This window comes from Xiphophorus hellerii, chromosome 4 (assembly GCF_003331165.1).
Source record: "Xiphophorus hellerii strain 12219 chromosome 4, Xiphophorus_hellerii-4.1, whole genome shotgun sequence".
In the NCBI taxonomy this organism is placed as follows: domain Eukaryota; kingdom Metazoa; phylum Chordata; class Actinopteri; order Cyprinodontiformes; family Poeciliidae; genus Xiphophorus; species Xiphophorus hellerii.
This window is the reverse complement of record NC_045675.1, coordinates 29,848,745-29,868,336: the sequence shown is the minus strand read 5'-3', so window position 1 is coordinate 29,868,336 and position 19,592 is coordinate 29,848,745. Positions and strand designations below refer to the sequence as shown.

General features: G+C 38.1%; 1 protein-coding gene across 1 annotated transcript in view; it reads left to right on the top strand.

The window, feature by feature from the left end:
- The window catches only part of itfg1 (integrin alpha FG-GAP repeat containing 1), a 170,352-nt gene that overhangs the window by 58,943 nt on the left and 91,817 nt on the right, over window positions 1-19,592 (top strand). Inside the window, exon 10 of the mRNA XM_032560744.1 lies at window positions 8,515-8,666. Coding sequence (XP_032416635.1) covers window positions 8,515-8,666 — 152 coding nt within the window. The remainder of the gene's footprint in view (window positions 1-8,514; window positions 8,667-19,592) is intronic.

The window sequence follows — 19,592 nt, the reverse complement described above, 5'->3', positions numbered from 1 at the left end:
AGATTTTTCTCCATTTAAAATAACAAAATAATTTTAATCAGTCCTAGCTAAGCTTTCTATAAAAGAGGTTAAAGTTTCTGGTTCCGATGTGACAAAAGTAGGAATATTTGAAACTGTCAGTAGCAACATTTCCATTACAAATGTGCTCAAAACTTTTTCAGTACTCTGCTAATGTTGAATAAACACAATTTTGCAATTACTGTGTTTCCATTAAATAAGAAACACAATTAAAATCCCATGTGAATAAGTTTGTTAATGCAACAAGTAATTAAAAAACGTGATGCGCCATAATTCTTCAACTACTTCCTGTCGTTTTCGTCTTTGTGGTTTGCGCCAGCGGCAACATCCTGTAGTTGATCATGTAACTCGTGTGACGCCAAAAAAAAAATGTTTCAATTGCTGTTTTGTGAGCTGAACCAATTTTGATATGACCAAAAAAAATCTATCATTGCAGCACCAAAACCTTTTGGCAACAAACACGAGTTGGGTTTTTTTTTATTTCAAAATTGACGTGTTTCCATTAAGTGAATTTATTTTTAAGATGTCAAATTGCTCAATTATATGGTGAATAGAAATCTACTTATTGTTAAAAATCTGTATGAAGTTCGAACCATTATCCATTAAATTCCACCAACTTTCCAGATTTTTCTCTCTCAGTTATAAAAATAAGCACATATAGCTTGTTTTTAAGAACTAAGTGCACCCAGCTATTTTCAGCAGCATACTTTGAGGCAATGCAGAAAAATGTTTAGCCTTGAGTTACAACTTGGCACAGTCAGAGGAACTGTTGCTATGGCGAATACTCGGGTCATGTAGCAGTGGTTATGTGGGTGAATGTCAAAGTATCATCATCATCAGAGTGAATTCCAGGAACCGAGGTTTTTCAGCACAATGTTGCATTTTAACTCCTGTTATTGGTTTCACCTCTTGGTTTCTTTGGTGCTGTGCATGATTGCTGCACACATAGACACATAATCAATACCTCATTTACACAATTACACACTCACGCCAAAACTGGACCAACTTCCAGGGTGCCAATGGCTACGTGACTACGTGCTGTTTCCACTCTCCCCTCCATTCTGTCACTTGCTGTTTTTTTAGTGTCAGTGTTAATGTAATGAGCTTTAGTCATTATAGTGCTGGGTATACAAAAGCCATTAGTTTCAGATGTTTTTCTTTATTTATTTATTTTATTCACTTAGCCACAGACTGCCTAGTCCAACAGTGTTACAGCACCTCCCCACATCACTCCATAAATCCCATCCACCCCCACCTCACCACCACCTACACCACAGGCCACCCACATTTTAATTTCTTGGCCTAATGAAGCGGCAGCTCTCTCCGTCAAAGTGAATCAATGGGAGTCTGCGAGCATGCTGTCGCTTTTTTTCACTTTAGTCATCAGCAAAGTCGGGGAAGCTATCTTTTATTTATTTATGTTTTCTACATTAATAGCCTTTTTTTTTTTTCTTGGGTTTTCATGTGTTCCTGCATGCGTGCCGTACGGTTCAGTGTGTGATGCGCGCATGTCGGCGACACAGATTCACACGGTAAGTCATTAGTGCGCCGAGTTTTCCTGCTGGTAGATAAAAAGTCATTTATATGCAGAATCCTTCTCTCCATCGCCATTAAAGGTATCAGATTACCTCACGAGCGTAAATCCCATCATCGTCTTCATCTCCATTAACTAGGTCATTTTGATCTCTCCGCTAACGCGTTTCTCACCCACTTGTAGCACACACACGCACACACACGTGCTTACAAGCAATTTCAAGTTAATATTGTTGACATTTGATCCAGCAAAAGTCTGAGTTATTTAGACGCAGAAACTACATTTGAATTAGAGATTCTTAAGCAACTGATTATCCTAAGAAGACATTCACTTGACATTCTACAGATACTTTGCTTTGGTTGTTGATTAAATGCCAGAAACTCCTGCATAATTTGATTCAAATGTTCCGCTCCCAAGCTGGCTATTTTAGCTCACCTTAGAGACTTTTGAGTTGTACGTGCAAGGCCCAATATGATTTGCTTTAAAATCACACCACAGATCTGCAGACTAATAAAAACAAAACTCAGGGGAAACACTGTCATTCTGTCCTGGGGGAAAATGTCCTAAATTACTTCCTGCCTTCTGTTCAATTGCAAAGACCGTATCTTATGGCTTTCTACTTAAGCTGTTGCGCTGTTATCTCATTCTGCCAATGGCCTTTTCATCATCTGCCTTTGTTCTGCCAGAAGGTTTCACAAATTATGATAAGAAATCGGTGTCAGTAGGTAATCTTCAAGTGCCTCAGTTTATATATATATATATATATATATATGTATGTATATATACATATATATATATATTTGAGAAACCCTGCTCATCCTGAGTTCTGATTTTAATTATGACCACCGACAGGTAATGTGCGTACAACAGATTACCCCCCACCTCTCGCCACAGCATCTCCTCCTCCCACCTGCATGGATAAGCGGATGTCAGTATCATAGTACGTGTAAGTAGGCAGGAAATATTAGACAGCAAGTGAACATTCCGTCCTGAAATGACAAAGACACAGGATACAGGGGGACAAGTATTTGAGTGAGTTTGACAAGACCCAAACTGTGAAGCCTAGATACCTGGATCGGAGTAGCTCCAAAACTGCAGCTCTTGTGGGTTTGTGTTCCGGTTAGGTAGTAAGAAGTATCAATCAAAAGTGGTCCCAGGACAGAGGAATGGAGAACTGGTGACGGAGTCACTGGTGATAATCATTGAGGGATCATTGATGCACGTAGGGAGCGTAGGCTGGACTGTGTGGTTCGTTTCAACAAGCTGCCATGGCTCATATTTTAGAAGGAGTTACTGCTGTTTCTGCTTGAAAGGTGATATAATACACAATCCATCTCAGACCTTATTCCACTTGGGGATCTGTGGGATGTACTGGATAGGCGAGTCAAGTTCATGAAAACTCCACCTCACCACTTACAGGACACAAAGAGAGTCTAGTAGAGTCTGTATCTCCACGGATGACTACCACACTGTTAAGATTGGTTGACCCGCATTGATGAAATCAGTTTTCATTGTCGCGTAATGAAAATCACGTCATTCTGTTTTCTGCCTCATGTCGTCCGTCCCTTCTTTTCACAACCCTCCTGGCGAACTTGTCACTCTATACATGCAGACGTGTTGTGTGATTGGTCTGAATTGCATGGGTGTGTCTATTTATGGAGAAAGCAACATTACTCAAGTCCCCTGAGATGCTGTTTTGACTCTGTGCTAGATATGGTACATCGTCAGGTAGCAGTGACAATCAGAACAGCGGATTTTCTGAGAGCAGATTTTTGAGGACCGATTGTTCGAGGCCGTGAGGAAGTACATACTGAAATATTAAACTCCCTCTGCTCAGTTTTGATCCAATGCAGCGTCCGAAGGTTTCACCGACGCCTTCTGCTCTCTTTTTGTTTGTTTTCTTGATACTGTGAAAAACAAAAATGAGATTTTCTACCCTGCCAATTATTATTTCCTCCTCCTCTGAACTTGTGAACTCGTAATAGTCGTTCTTCTGCACCATGATCGCAGTGTTTACTGCTGTAAACCAAACATGACCAAACACCTTGGTATGTTTTGTGGACCGTGAAGGATCTGTGTGGAAACGGCAGTTTGACTTCGGTCCAACCGATGCTGGTGGTCATAATTTTATGCCTAATAAGCATTTATGAACACGTGTCTATAAAGCTTTGATCTTTATCATCTTTCATTTCTGATCTTTCGTCCTTTTCATCCTTAGTTTTATCAATTTTCTCCATATACCTTGCTGTCCTTCCAAGCGTTACAGCAAAGGTCATGGATATTTACCCAGAGAGGAAAATGCCATCTCTAATTTAATCAATCAACAGCTTTAATGCTTTAGTACCTTCAAATGAAGCCCCCTCGCCCTGATACATGTTAAACTCTCAGTTGGTGGGGGTGCATGTGTGTGTGTAAATTTTCTGCAGTATTGACTAGATCTGGTTGATATTCTCTGGGCTTTTCCTCTCTCCTCTTCTAATCAGTGTTGAGGGGGAAAAAAAGAAACAGACAGTACACTGATTGCCTCAGGGCCTACATCAGCACAGTGGTCTGCTGATAAGGCCTGGCCGGCAAAGGCCTCATGTTCCCCTGAGAGGGAATGTCATAGCACAAGTGAGAGCAGACCAAAGGACTCCAAGGTAAAGCAATCGCCTGTGATGTATTTTTTGCCTGTAGGACTTAGTTGGGGGGGTGGGAATTGAACAAGATAGGTCCTGATAAAATTTTAGACATCTGGACATATTAAAGTCAACTTTTAAAATTAGGTACAGTTGCACATAGATAACAAAGCTTTTCATTGAGTGAAATGTAGGGTCTGTAATTCCTTACAATTAGTCACATTTTAATCAAATACAATATTTTCAACCTGAAAAGTCTTTTTGCTGCTTAATTATTGGACAGGTAGACATATGAGCTCATCAGCAAATATATAATTTTGTGTCTATTTAGGTTATTCAACCATCAGATTACTGCAAAGTGCTATTCAGCTGTGAAGTGTTCTCAGAAAACCCTGATCATTCATGGAAAAAAAAAAAATCCTTCTTTAGAAATGTGGACTGAGAAAACAGACATTAGTGTTGGACGTCTCTGCTGCTGCTACATGTTCAGCATTAAGATGCTATTTTAGGCTTGTTGTTTGCAGATGCTGCTTCTGACTCAGATTTATAGCCATACCAGAAACGCAACTGTTGCATAGAAAAAAAGATAATGCTATTAATTACATTAAAACTTTTAACATGTTAAAATCTATGTACTTACTATGAACGCGTTCAAGAACTGGCCTGTATTTTTAAATTGTTTATTACAAGAAAGATTATTGTTCTGTTTTATAGCAAAAGTAAGGTGTCCGAAGTACTTAAAACTAATTCACCTGTACATGACAACATCTAATGTAATCTTTACATAAATTGCTAAGAATCTCTTTAGAGCTGTGCCTGTTCAAATGAATTTCTGCTGCCTCCTAAAGCTGATGCTCTGAAGCAAAGAAAGGTGGGACAAGATTCCTCCACAACAGTCTTAAAGACTGATTAAACTGCACCAAAAACTGATATTAATTTACACAAAGCAGCAGGAATGCTTTCCTAAATCTGACAGATTTCAGTGAGTTTCTTAGCTTTCTATGCATTTCCATGTCCTTTTTTCACGTGCCCTATAGTTATTTCCTGTCATTAAAATACGTTCAGTTCATTTGTGAACTAATTTATCTTTGACCTTTCTGTGTGTGTCGATTATGTCAGCTATTACTTCAAGGTATTTCTACTAAAAGTAGCTCTAAAAGGTCATAAGGTTTTTATAATTTTAACATACTTCTCTTAATTAGCTCCGTTTTCTGTGAACATGATGTGTGCTGTTGTGTATCTCAGTGCTCTTATTTTAGGCTTGCTGAGAATCAGATCTTTTATCATTTTCTTATGTATTCAGCCTTTAAATCATAGGTTTCCTTCTTGTTGTATGTTAACATTTATACTCAATGTAAGAGCAGAGAAAAGTACTCCCATTTCCTCGGTGGACACATAATCCAAATAATTCTAATTTGCATTATGGAGGTAATGTGTCACTATCAGCTGAGCTTCCAGTTAAGTCTAAAACTGGAGCGGAGCCATGTATTTATTGGAAACTTAATGCGCATCCGTCTTTTTTCACTCGTTTCTTTCCTCTCCCATCTTCCCGTAACTGCTTTGAAACAGTCGGCCTGAAAATGCGACATAAAAATAACTGGCATCTTCTCGTTTTCACTGCCAGTTTTAATTGATTTACCTTCGGAAATGTATGATTATGCGTGGGAGAAACCATAATAATATGTCCATCCGGAATGAGCATTGCATCTTCTGCCAACAAATAGGCTGGCAGCAACCTGAAAGCTCTCTCACTCGCTCTTTTCTTCTCTCTGCCAGCATCTGCAGCACGGTCAGCTCAAGCACTTCTATCTGCTATGGCAGTAATCATTGCTGAACATTATGTCCATCTGGCATACAGGCAGCTCCTTAAACCGCATTGCAACATTACTCAGTGGTCACTTAATGAGAGTCAGACAGAGCAGCATTTCATTAGAGTTCAATCCAGAAAAAAATATCCAGCTTGGAAGTGACTTGTTCATTCCTCTTTAGATCAATTACACCTCCAATCATGGCTGTCAAGTAACTGTTTTTGAGGGCTTATAAATACACTATTCAATGATTTTGAGCAAAACTAAGGCTTGTATTTATGAGGTTGTAGCTTTAACGAAAAGAGTAATGACTCAGCAGTGAATCTGAGATGCATTGTGGCGGGGCAGCAGTACGCACCAGCCACGCTTTGCCGAGTACCTTGGTTTTGGTTTGGAGATCTCAGTTTGGTACAACCAGAAAAAAATCTAGAAATACTTAATACTGGGTTTAGAAAAAAATTAACCTGAAAAACAAAGGAATAAAACAAATCTAACATTTAGTCCAGATATTTGATTGACATTGATGATTTTGACAATAACCCTCAGCAATATGTAATGTCCAGTATGTTACTGGTTTCTCAATTGGTTACGATGTAATATATTTTTTGACTTTTTTTGTGGTTTTATGATGCAAAGCACTATGAACTGCTTTGTTGCTGAAATGTGATAAATAAACTTGATTGATTGATTTCTACTAACTTTGCCTGTTTCAGCTCCATTAGGAAAATAATTGTCTATTTCTACAAGTTCAGTTTTGTTGTTTTGTTCGTGTTACTTAACTGTAGTAGTTTTGGTTATAACGTCCTGCATTGTATCATTACCAGTCACTTTAGTATTGATGTTATTTTTTGACAGGCTTAGAAAGTGTCTTTATGTTTTCATTCTCAGTCGCGGCTCTCCTGGGTGGAAGCTGTGATGACTGTGATTCATTCTGTCACCTTAATGCATCTACTTGTGAATGTTTACTGTTATGATTCAGTATGTGTATATTTACCATTACACCCCAACTAAAAGCATAATTTGTCACGTTGAAAAACTATGCAAAAAAAAAAAAAAAGTCATTTTCAGGGAACTGTCCTAATGCATTATGGAACAGAAATCTGAGAAATAAAAATGTAGAAGATGTAAAAGTGATGGCTCAATTTCCATGATTATTTTTATTATGAGTTTTAATGAAATCATCATATTTTTAAGGCTTTATTTCAGTATGAATATTAATGATTAGGTACCCCAGCTTGTTCCATTTGAAAAGGCTGATGACTCAGCGATGAGAATCTGCTGATGTTTGGATCAACATTGCTTCCACCTTTTACCTAGCTGCCCTGTAAACGGACCAAAACCGGCTAATTCTCCACCTGCAGCTGCGTCTTTGCAGTTTACACAGCTGTAATTATGAGCCCTGCAGAGGTGACATCATTCTCTGTGCTGAGTTTTTTTTTTTTTTTTACATTTCTTTCCCTTGAAGGTGTCTTATTAAGAGCTGTTAGTGGCAGTTCTGGTGAGCGTCTCTGGTGACTCTCTCCTGCACCTGCTTTCCCTGTTTAACATTCATGAATAGTTAAAATTTGCAGCTTCTTGCTTCTGTGTCTCTTTGGGATCGCCGCATACAAACAGTATGCAGTGATGGAAATGCATTTTTACTAGAGTAGAGCAAATAAAACTATTTTTTTTTTGTAGTGTCTATAATGCTCTTTTTTACAAGTTGAAATGAATAGATTTTTTTTTGGCGTTTGACAGAGGAACAAAATTTGTTGAGGTATTTCTTATAAGTGATCATAACATCCATTATTTCTTTTTCTGTTGTCTTGTGTTTTGTTTAATATTTTCAGTTATTAGCAACAAGCAAATCATCCCATTCACCTCAATGTGATGCAGTTATGCTTTTCTACAGTTTCTTAATTCGAAATACTTTATGAATTGACTATTGACATGCTATATGCACTATACTTTTTGAGTAAAAAATTAGCAAAAATTAAAGAACCATGCTAATGTGTTGGTAAAAACATTGTTAAAGGTTTAATAGAGGAGCCATGTTGTGACGACTTCCTCAAGTCAGAGTTTCAGAAAGAGCGGGAGTTTCTTAAAGAGACAGAGGCCCAGTTTCAATTAGTTGTAATTTAATGATTTTGCATTAACAACAGAAGGTAATATAGTTTCTTGCTTGTGCTATAAAATTATACTATGTGGCTGGGAAACACACAATACTGCCCCTGTAACAGATTAGCTTTCACCAGTCACTTTGCAGAGCCTTATTGAAATGAAAATGATAAAAAAAATGTCTAGATAATTAATAATTGTTTTACCTATGTGGTTACTTGGTGACCATGTGATGAATAAGATGGTCAACAAAAAGCATACAGAGAGGATTACAACTCAACCACTTGGAGTTGAAAAGTTAAAAGTGGGACATTAAAAGTCCATAAAGTTCACAATATCCCACTATTATAATTGTTTTTTTTATGTCTATGGTAGATCCAAATCTCATTTGAAAGACTCATCAAGGTATTAAATTGTCTGTATGCTTTTGTTTTTCCAGTGGGTGGAGGTCCTGTCCGATTTCAAGCAAAGGGACACTGTTTGGGGCTTTGTACCAGGAGACGCCATCCATCCACTGGTCCTGCATCTCGGTGACTACAACCTGGACGGCTTCCCTGATGCGCTAGTGATCCTCCGCAACACCAGTGGCAGGTCAGAAGAGAAAACCTATCAGCGTTCCCAGTTTTCTGGTGAAATTTTTGATTTTAAGTGCAAACTAATTTGAACTTTGTGATGGTGAACGAAGGTCCATGCTTTATATGATTCTTTACCAATAGACAATGCCGTAAAAAAAAAGTCTATCAGCTTTGACATTAGCACTGATTTTGCTTTTTAGTTGTGTTTAACCATTTCAGATCATCAAAATAATTTTCACATATTTTCAGCTCATTTATTAAAGGGGGGAAAAAAACGATCCAAGAGACAGAAACAGTTTGACAACATGAAGTAGACAAAAAGTTCTAAAGAAGCAACGCATGGTGCCTCGATCTAAGAACTGAGAAAAACAGATGAGGAACCAAACCAAACTAAAAGTAGTTATCAGTCTGGATCTTGTTATATAACCATTTCTACTGCTTTGGAGTCATTTGAACCATTGTGAGAATCTTTATCCACAAATGGAGAAACTACTGACTAGTGAAACTTGAAGACTTGCAGGCTCTTGCCTTTGCCTTAAAATACTCCATTAAAAACTGCGATGGTGAATGAATGGCCATCAGTTTGTTTCCTTAAGCTTAAGCACACTTAGGTTATCTAACAGTTAGTCAGAAAAATGAAGGTTTGGTGTGACTTAGTCAAAGTGCAAAGTGAGATGCTGTTTTGATCTTCATGCTTTAAAATCCTAAAACCGCATGCGGGGTCAGTGTGACCCTGCCAGACCATGCACAGGGTAAAAATTGTTTAAGGTTAAAGTTTTGTCCTCTACTTCTCATGATGATATAAAAAAAAAAATGCAAAAAGAAAACCTAGAAAATCGAGTCTGGAAAGGTGGAATCTTGAAATTAAAATCTGTAGGAACCCAGACAACATGTAGTTTTTCATTTAGGCCCAGGTCAATTTGGATAGCTTTCCACACAAATCCAAATCATCCTCATTTTGATGTACGTCATCTAATTCCTTATCATTTAAATTTGCCATGAAATATTTCACCCTTTGACAAGACAATTTTAGCTACTGCAAACTGGGAACACAAAACACCACGGATCAGAGCTTAATAAATCCAAATACATACTTAAGGAGCTTATGCAAATTATTAAGGCTTCCTCAAATTACAAATGTTTCTGTTTTTATTTTCACAAAAATCATCCCGTTTAGGCTAAACGTATTGCATTGATTACTATGAAATGAATGTACTCGACCCCAGTTCTTCTTCCTGTTAATTTTAGCATCTACTTTGGTTTTTACTTACAAGCAGAGTTGTCACGTTGGTGCATTTGCAAACAAGCGATTTAATTCCACAGATTGCTTGGTGATCAAACCCCAATCTCAGACTTGGGAGCGAAAAGCAATTTCTCTCAATTTAATCTGAACAGAAAAGCAAGAAAACAGACACCTAAGGTGAACTTGTTCGCTGACTTTTCTCAGCATTACGCCCGATAAGCCGGCCCTTTAAAGAATTCCTGCGCCGCGTTCCGGTGCACGAGTGCCATGCGCGTCAGGAATGGGACGTATGTATTTGTTGAAGGACTTATGTGGATTATCTGTCCTCAGAGATGAAGATAAGATAGTTGCAGGGGTCAGAGCCGTGATTGTCCATGCATACTGATTTCCGTGTAAGAGAGAGAGTAATAGAGAGTGTGCCTGCTTGAGCTTATTACGCTAGAGATGGGATAGAGTTGAGCCGCAGCTAAAGACAAATACCTCTGAACCCCAGTTTCTAATGCAGGCACTATATAATCACCAGTAAGTCGTGTTGAGCTTAACTTTTTGTGTTTGAAGAGGAGTTCCATCTCACTCGCTCTTATCCTAGCAGCTATTGCCTCTCTATTTTTCTATTTCCTTTTTTCCGGTTGATTCTCATTTTAAGCCTGAGCTTTGAAATCTTGTGCTAGGAGTGTCTTCATTGCAAAGCTTTGAATGCAATCTTACTTCATCTATAGCATTGGATTTCACAACATCAACATTAAAAGAAAGGACAGGAGGTCTGTTTGTTGTACATACAGGAGTGAAGCTTTAGCACAGGTTATTGTCTTAAAGCTGCAGTAGGTAGCTTTTATAAAAAAAAAAAAGTTTTTTACGTATTATAACTGGCCTGGCAGTATAATATGAGACCAATAATCTGTGAAAAAAATCCAGCTCTTTGTGGTCCTACTGCCATTTGCAGAAATATGCCGCTCTCAGTCAAAAACAACCAATCGGAGCCAGGAGGAGGGTCTTAGCACTGTCAATAAAGCGTGTGTATGAGCTGCTCTCAGCCTACATCTTGTTTTCTGCTGCGCTACAGCTTTTTTCACACAGAGGACCCTGTTGTAAATGCTAATGCTAGTTAGCATGTCCACAAATGACGGCCTTCTCATAACTCTAAGTTGCTTCTCCATCTTTAGCACATTGAGCAGCGAGTACACAAGGTTGATTGACAGTGCTGAGACCTTCCTCCTGGCTGTGATTGGTTGTTTCTGACTGGGAGCATTATATTTCTACAGATGGAAATAGGAGCATTGAGAGGAAGTGAAGGTGCTCGATTTTTTTTTTCCTCAAATTGTTGCACTTTCACCATAGACAGTTTTAACAAATGAGTAAAAAATATATTTTTTATAAAAGGAACCTACTGCAGCTTTAAGATCCCCTAATCAGCATATTTTACAATGATGAATTTAATCTCTGTTTACATATTAATGTCGCAAATTCTCATTTATTAGCCCTGCCCACAAACATGATGCACAAACCCATTAAAATTACATAACTGATTATCAAATTTATTTTTCAACTGTCATAGCACATTGTTTGCTGTGTCCGAAAAATTTGCACGTTTAACCTGCTAGAAGGTTTTTGATTGAAAGCATTGGGAAGGTGCCACCACAACGCCCCCTGGTGTTCAGCACCTTGGGCCAGTTTCACAAAGAGCTAGCAATAAAATGTACATGTAGCACTGTGCAGTTTGAGGCAAAATGTTGCCTTGGAAATGCATCAGAAAGTCGGCCATTTTGGGAGAATGGGCCAGACATTGGACTTTGCGTGTGATGCTTGATATTGGAAGTTGTTTATTTTTGGTTTTGTTTTGTTTTTTATTGGGGGGTGTGGCTGTTGTTCTTTGCCATCATGGATTTTTTTTTCTTTTTTACAAATTAGACTTTGCATCAAATTAGATTTGAATACGTGTTGCTTTTTTTTTTTTAAGGTTTTATTGGCTGTAGTGACCTTTAGTTGATAGTGAATTGACAGGAAAGTGGGTAATGAGAGAAGGGGGAAGACATGTGGCAAAGGTCACCAGGCCGGGAATCGAACCTGCGACGGCCACGTCGAGGACTAAGGCCTTAATATGTGAGTTGTGCTTAACCTTGGCACCACCACAGTACGCAGCGAGTTATGTGGGCATGGCAAAATATATTCACTTCACCCTATAGAGCACAATCAGCCCCATGTATATGTATAACGACATACACATGTTTGTTATGAAACATATACATGTTATCAAATTCAATATATGTGGCAATCTTGGTCAGAACTCAACACAAGATGTTCCTTTTGGATCAAAGAAGTTGTTTAGCCATATTTTCACTTGGCAACATGAAAATAAATCAGTTTAGGTGTGACGGCCATTTATGGCTGCTTACCTCTGTAATGAGCACATAAACTGCAAACATCAACCTCTCCATCCAGCTCCTTTTATTGGCTGCATATATCTGAAGCCCCTTAAAACTCTTCCCATTCAGCAAGCTGCTGTTAACTTTAAGTGTCTTTTAAGATGCTTTCTGAATATGTTGATGTTCAGTAGGACAGGATAAAAGGATAAATTCTTGGACGAAGGCATATTCTGGATGTTTCCCCTCCAACTAAAAAACCCTGATATCAAGTCGTGTTTCACACTTTTCACTCACAACAACGACTGACTTTCACAAACGTAGAATGTCTATAGAGTTTCACCAGGGGATCTGATGTGTTTATTTTTTCTTTGCTGGGAAAATATCTGCTTTATTCTCACTTTGACTCTCATCATGCACTAAAGCTTTGCTCTGTCTTTGTTTTTTTTCCCCCTCTCCTTCTTTTTCTGCCAAGAGGCTTTCAGCTAACCAAATATTTGGACCACCCATAACTGATCTATTTTAAGCCCCTCTTCTTCGTCTTTGTTTCTCCGTCTTTCACTCCTCCGTCTTTCACTCCTCCACTACATTACAGCTTTCTCTTTATCCTTTCAATTAGTTATTTATAGCTTATTTCAGATAAAAGTCCTGCCAGTTCACTTCACCTCCCAGCAAAAAAGTGAATACTGATTTAACTGTTCATAGCAGAAAAGCAGAGGGTGTGAGATGAAAGTAATCTACTGGAAACAATAGAACAATGAGCGGCTGGACGCAGCGAGTGGAATAAATTAAACCAAAACTGAAATGTTGTCGAGGAGTGTGTAGGTCACCTTCTAGTGCTGCTCAGTTGGGTTTTTTCATAAAGTTTAAGTTTAAAAACTTAAACGTGTTTTGCGCTATGAAGAAATAAAACAACATTTTAAGTTTTTTTCCCCCCCTGTTAGTTGTAATACAGCTTATTTAAAGGTTTGACAGCATAGTGTTAATGTGTCAACCACCTGGGACAAAAGAAAATCAGCTCTAGAACAGTTTCTTGCCTTGTTACTTTCCGACATTAGGAATAAATAAATAAAAAGGCTAGAAAACAGTTTGGATTAAACAAGCTATCACTTAATTACAGTTGCATGGTGACAAAAAAGAAACTAAATCACACAAAGGAGAAAAACAGTCATTGAAGAATAAGCTAGAGTAAATACTGAATGGTCGTATTAATGTAATCCAAATGGCAAAAATGATGTTAAATTAACTAATTTGATTAATTTGCGAAATAAAGTGTTTCAGTTGGGGCTTAATATAATTTTCTGAATGTTTTTTTTTCCCCAGTTGAAATCAAATTAATATAAATGTTACATTTTTGCTTAAATTATTGAGAAGGAAAGAACATTTAGATTAAGGTTAATTTCAGACATCAGTTCAAAACCTTCAAACATCCTCAGAAATGTTCCACATTTTCAACAGGAATATAACATAAAGAAACACAATCAGCTTGTGAGATAAACCGAAAGTATTTCAAATGGCATGGCTCTATTTTTTGACATGAAAATAGAATTATATCTTGTATTGCGCCACCTATGGTGTGCTTGTAAAACCTTTGCACCGTCGCTTTCGATGTGTTAGGTTGGCTTTAGTGGCTTCGACCAAAAGTCAGTGATCCCCACTTTTTCCGCCATGAAACCAAAATCTGCAGAAACCGGCCTGAAAGAGTGAACTCCATGTCTTTTCAAAACCTGTGTAGACCGTGAAAGCGTTGAGAGTTTAACAAGCCTCATAGCAACTCTTACACTGAGATTATATAACACACAGGTGGACTATATTTGGAAAGGATGATGACTTGTAAAGGCGCACTGGGTTTTATTTACAGTTTAAATCCAAGTCATTTTGGAAACCATGTAATCCTTTTCTTTCTTTGTCAAAATTACGAGCCACTTTGTGTTAGCGACTCACGGAAAATCCTACTAAAATATACAGAGATTTATGGTTGCAACATGAAAAAAATGTAAGAAGTCTCAGGGGATATGAATATTTTTTACAAGGAGGCACCAAACTAATAACAGTTTTTTTTTGTAAAGTAATAGATCACCTCTACATAGGAGACAGGTTCAGTGTCAGCGCTTCTGCAAAGGCTCATTAAGAGCGACAGGGCAGACTGAAGATGTGGGTGAATCTGTATATTCGTGTCAGTATCGATGTGTTTCAGCGAAAGCTCTATACGACTCGTGTCCTGAGGATCCGCGTTATATCCAGGTCACAGAACAGACGGTGACTCTCTCACGGCCTGTCTCGCTGCGTCTTGCACATGCAGGCAAACACGCTCAAACAGATGATCGTCACAACAAATAGTACATGGCTGGTGAGAGGAAGCCTTGTAGATGTTTCTGTTTGCAGAAAAACAAGCACTGTGGGACGCTGGGGACGAGTGAAGCGGCATAATGAAAGAGACATTGACACGCACACTGAGAGGTAAAGCGCTATAAAAGTAGATATTTTTTATTCTGCTTTTTCTCTTTTATGATTTTATCAGTTCGAGAATGTTTCACAAGATTTCTATTTATAAACCACAGTTCATGACTGTGTAAATGTTGTAGCATGACCACTTAAGTGGGCGGCTAGAGGCTAGAATTACAGAACCTATAATGCATCCGGAACGCTGCTGCTCGCGTTTTCACTAAAACGCCAATTCTGAAGTCCTTACACTGGCTTTAAGGTTGCGTTCACACCAGCCATTCTTATTCTGCTTTAATCAAACTCCAGTTCATTTGCCTGGAAAGTCTGGTTCAATTGGGGAGGTGTGAATGAGCAATCGAACTCTGATGTGGAGCAAAAAGGTGAAGTTTGGTCGGTCTAAAAACCTAGGTCTCGGTTTGCAGTGAACTCTGGTGTGGTTCAAAATGCATATGTGGATGCACGCGGACCACAGACTGCTCCAAAAACAGGAAGTGCCCAACAGCACAGGGCATTCTGGGTCTATATAACCAAAACAAATGTCTAGCTCTAGCAGGAGAAATGGCTCATCGTCTTCTGCCAAAGACAAATGAGAAATCCTATAACTACTAAAATCTGACGGCACTCCATTTTGGTTTATATTTTGTGAAGAAGGAAGTTGCCCTCAGGTCTTCTTCAGTGGTTTTTGTGTATATTCCTTCCGTGGTTCTTGGTGCAGTGCCACCACAGGCGAGGGGGGGAACAGGTTTCCCCAAATACTTCAGATCGTTTGACACAGTGTAGTGAGAATGAGAAACCACATCAGCTGAAATTTGTAACAAATGTTGCAATTTTGGTTCCCAAACCGAGTCTACTGGACTATCAGCTGTGAAAAAGCCCTAAAATATTGTTAGTTTATAAATCACTGAATGAAATCAACCTAGCAGAGCTACTCCAACATGCTGCCACCGTGAGCGGCGCAACAGATTATGGAAATAAATTAACAGTCAGAAATTGGGAAGAACATTTTTAAAGCATAACGTTTTCCATGTACTTGGATGATGGAATGTAAGCTGCCATCATCATATTAAATAAGTGACAGCACTTAACAAAGAGAGTCAACCTCCTTTAATTTGAGCAGCAGACACACAAGCTCGTTAATTACCAGCAGCTCCATATTCAGGAATATTCTCCAGAAAATTAAAAATGCTCACTGTTAACTCCAGATACTTTTAGCTGGTAGCCATTACCTGCGTTACACCCATGAGTGAATGTGACAGAGCAGTGTTGCCAGACAGGCAGAGGACAGCTGCGTCATATTGCATGCGCTATGCAACCGTCTGCCTCTGTATTACCAACAAAACCCTTTGACAAGTGTCAAAGGTACGGCTGGAGTTTGACGTGTGATTGGACAGAAGTCTCTACCTGCTGCCGCTCCAGCGCTGTTGGGGAACATCGGTAAATATTACACCACATCAACTACAGGTCACGCTTAAACCGCTTGTGTGCATCTGTGTGTGTGTGTGAGATATACGATTGTATACGTCAGTCAGCAGCCCTCGTAGAATGGGATTATCCTCAGCTGCAATCGTGTGGGGTTTTTTTCTCCTTACTTCTCTGCATTGCACCACACACTGATTAAAGGACAGTTTGAAAGTCTGATCTGCCTCAAGTGACTTGGCTATAATTACGTGTTCGCATGTGTCTTACGTGCACGTCGGCTTATAATGCTCCAGCAAATGAAAACAACAGTCAGATCATCATCTGGACAGCTTTCAGCTTTTAAAGACCCAGAGTAGTTACGGTTTCATTACGATTTTTGATTAAAAAAGAAAACGTCAATGTTGGAAGAATAGTGAACGAGGACATGGATGGAGCTAAATACAAGGCAACAGTAGAAGGAAACTTGTTGGCGATTAAAGTTCGGACTGGAGGTTCATCTTCAGCAAGCATGTCAGCTACTCCCTAACATGCAGCTAACACTACAACTTCAGCATCAGATCAAAGCAAATGGAATTCTTAGAGTGACCTGATTGAAGTCCAGATGTAAATCCTATTGAGAGTTAAAGATGGATGTTTACAGACACACCTCATCCAGTCAGACTGAGCCTGAGCTATTTCCCAACGTAGAATAGAGGAGAAAAATACATATAGACCTAGTCCAAAATACTTTATAGAACATCTAACGGTGGTTCTATAAAGTATCTACTACAATTCACGTTACAAATTTCAGATTTCTTACTGATAAATTATGAAGCCATGTGATTTTCCTTCCACTTCGCCATTACGTTTGATTCCATCCAAAACAAAATAAAGTTTGTCTTAAGTTTGTGGCTGGAACAGGCCATGATGCATGGCACCATATCTAGACGTTGAAGTTTTATGTTTTCCACTTTGTTGCCTGGTGTCAATATTAACTTGGCCTTAGAATCACAATGATAGTCGATGAACTAATTAGTATCAGCACGACATTGTTGGAATGAAATGTATTAAATGTGCAGTCAATGCAGTGCAATAACATAAATCCACAGTTAAGTTTCCACTTTACTGCAGTGTTTTCCCATTGGATGCAGGCCATGATAATGCAAAAACATTTTTATTATTATTATTATTTAGTATGGATTACAGTACATGATACATAACAGTCACATTAGGCCACCGCGTGTGAAAAGCAGTGATGGTGAACTGAATGACATAACACTGACACCATCATCAGCATGTAAAGAATTCAAAATAACAAGGTAATAAACAGGTAATAGTGATGATAATAATAAATCAGTATATTACCAGGTAAACATAAACATGCAATGGATCAATTAATGCTGTTAAAAATTATTACATAGGATGAGAAAGGAAGAATAATGCAGAAGAGATGAGAAAGAAAACTTGAGAGACAACAGGAATTGCTTGTGTTTAACTGTGATCAGTTAATAAATGAAAGTATATTTTATATTGTGAAGCACCTGCCAAATCATCTAATCTACTAGCTTTATGTTTCAGAAAAAAAGACAGAAAATTGACAAATCTTTTCTTTCTGTATTAATTTTTGGTATCTTCATTTCTGTCTGTTCAGAATAATTATTTGTCCAAGTGTACATATTTATGCAGATGGTGCATCGATGTACTTTATGTAACTGTGACCATGAGTTTTAACCACAAGTAGAGCAAAGTGTGCTGCTGGTAATAGGTACAGATGTTCAGAGCTGCTGAAATGTGATGGGGGTTTTTTTGGTGTTTTTTTTTAAACAAACCAAAAAAAAGAGCTGATACCACAGATGAGCTCTTAATTGGCTTGGATCCTCTTTTATTCTACAGTCAGCTCAGATTAAATTTTTAAAAAAAAAAAATGTAACCAAATGGGATTCATATTTTCTCGCTCGTCCATAAAATGGTGCTTTTAAAGGTTGACCTAATGTGCTTTTTGGGTCGGTAATGCTTCAGTTTCACCAACGCCGTTTGTTTTTGAAGCAGAGCTGTTTTCATCATTAACAGAGTTTAAGGACAGAAGAACTGGTTCCACAACACATTATTTCAGCTTAGTGGAAAAATGTGAAAAACCCATAATTGATTCAGTAATAATAATAATTAAAAAAACATAGTTAATTTGGCTTCTTTGCTCAAAATATTTCTTACCAAGCAACACAATGTGTGAAAACTATTGGTTTAGGTTAGGGATGCACAATATTGGATTTTTGGTCGATATCCAATTTGCCAATACACTAAAACTCATTTGGCCGATAACCGATACCAATACCTATAATTTTTTTCCCTATACCTACTTATTGAAACTATATGGCTTTCTCTACTGTGGATTAAAATACTGCATTATATTTGTCTATTTAGCCTATTACCAAATGCTAATACTAAAAATGAGGCTGAAAACGATGCAACACTTTCAACTTGCTTTATGTTTATTGTCAAATTTATTCATGACATTTCCTCAACGACAACACAAAACAGTGCAAATTTGAGGTTGTGCTGAGCTGCAGGCATCATTATCACTGGTTTGTCATATAAAAACAACACCTTTTATGTTGGTGAGTTATTTTGACAAAATGGCCGATATTAAATATTACAGCTAATATCGGTCGATACCAATATCATTCTGGTATACTCTTACTTCATATGAATTCAGATGTTTTATCAGAATTTTTTATTTTTTTTATTTTTATTCTTGTAGTGGACCCTTCATCCCGTCCTCTTTGTCTAACTTTCTCACTTCTGGTTACTGCTGCTTCCTCTTTGTGAATATTAAGCAAGCTGTCAAAGACTCCAGCTCCTAATTCCATTCAGATGTATCATTTTTCATTTATCCTAGAAATAACTCATAAGTCCGTGTTCTTCTTGTCCTTCCCCTGAACAGATACAACCCGTATCTGTCAAAAACAGTTCATAGGTTATCAATCCAATCCATCAACTACTTGACATATTTGCTAAGCAATCAGCTTTTGGACATTCATTTGCTTTTTTCCCCCCTGTCTCCCCACTGTACAGGCAAACCTTAGTCTTCCAACAAAAGCCACCAGAGATGCTCCCTTTTCAAACAACCGCTGCCATTCAGCATAAACATAATGACTTTTTTTCTCACCCATTTACTTTAAAAACTAATTAAATCTTTCCTGTTAAGGCTTTAAAGGCCTCTTAGGGATTGAATGAAGGGGTCCATGCATGCAAAAAGACAGAAGGGAAGACTGTTTTTATTTCATTATGTCGACAAGACAGATGTTGAATTGAAGAATGAAAACTGAGGTAAATAAAGCCTCACCTCGGATGTTACAATCACATATGCTCTGATGTGTTGCTGAATCAGTCATTCCATAACATTTATGCCTCCAACTAGAACATATTTAGAGTTAATATTCACTGACAATAAAAATAGAGGCTACATAGTCCTGCAATGTAATGTGTTAGGGTTTAC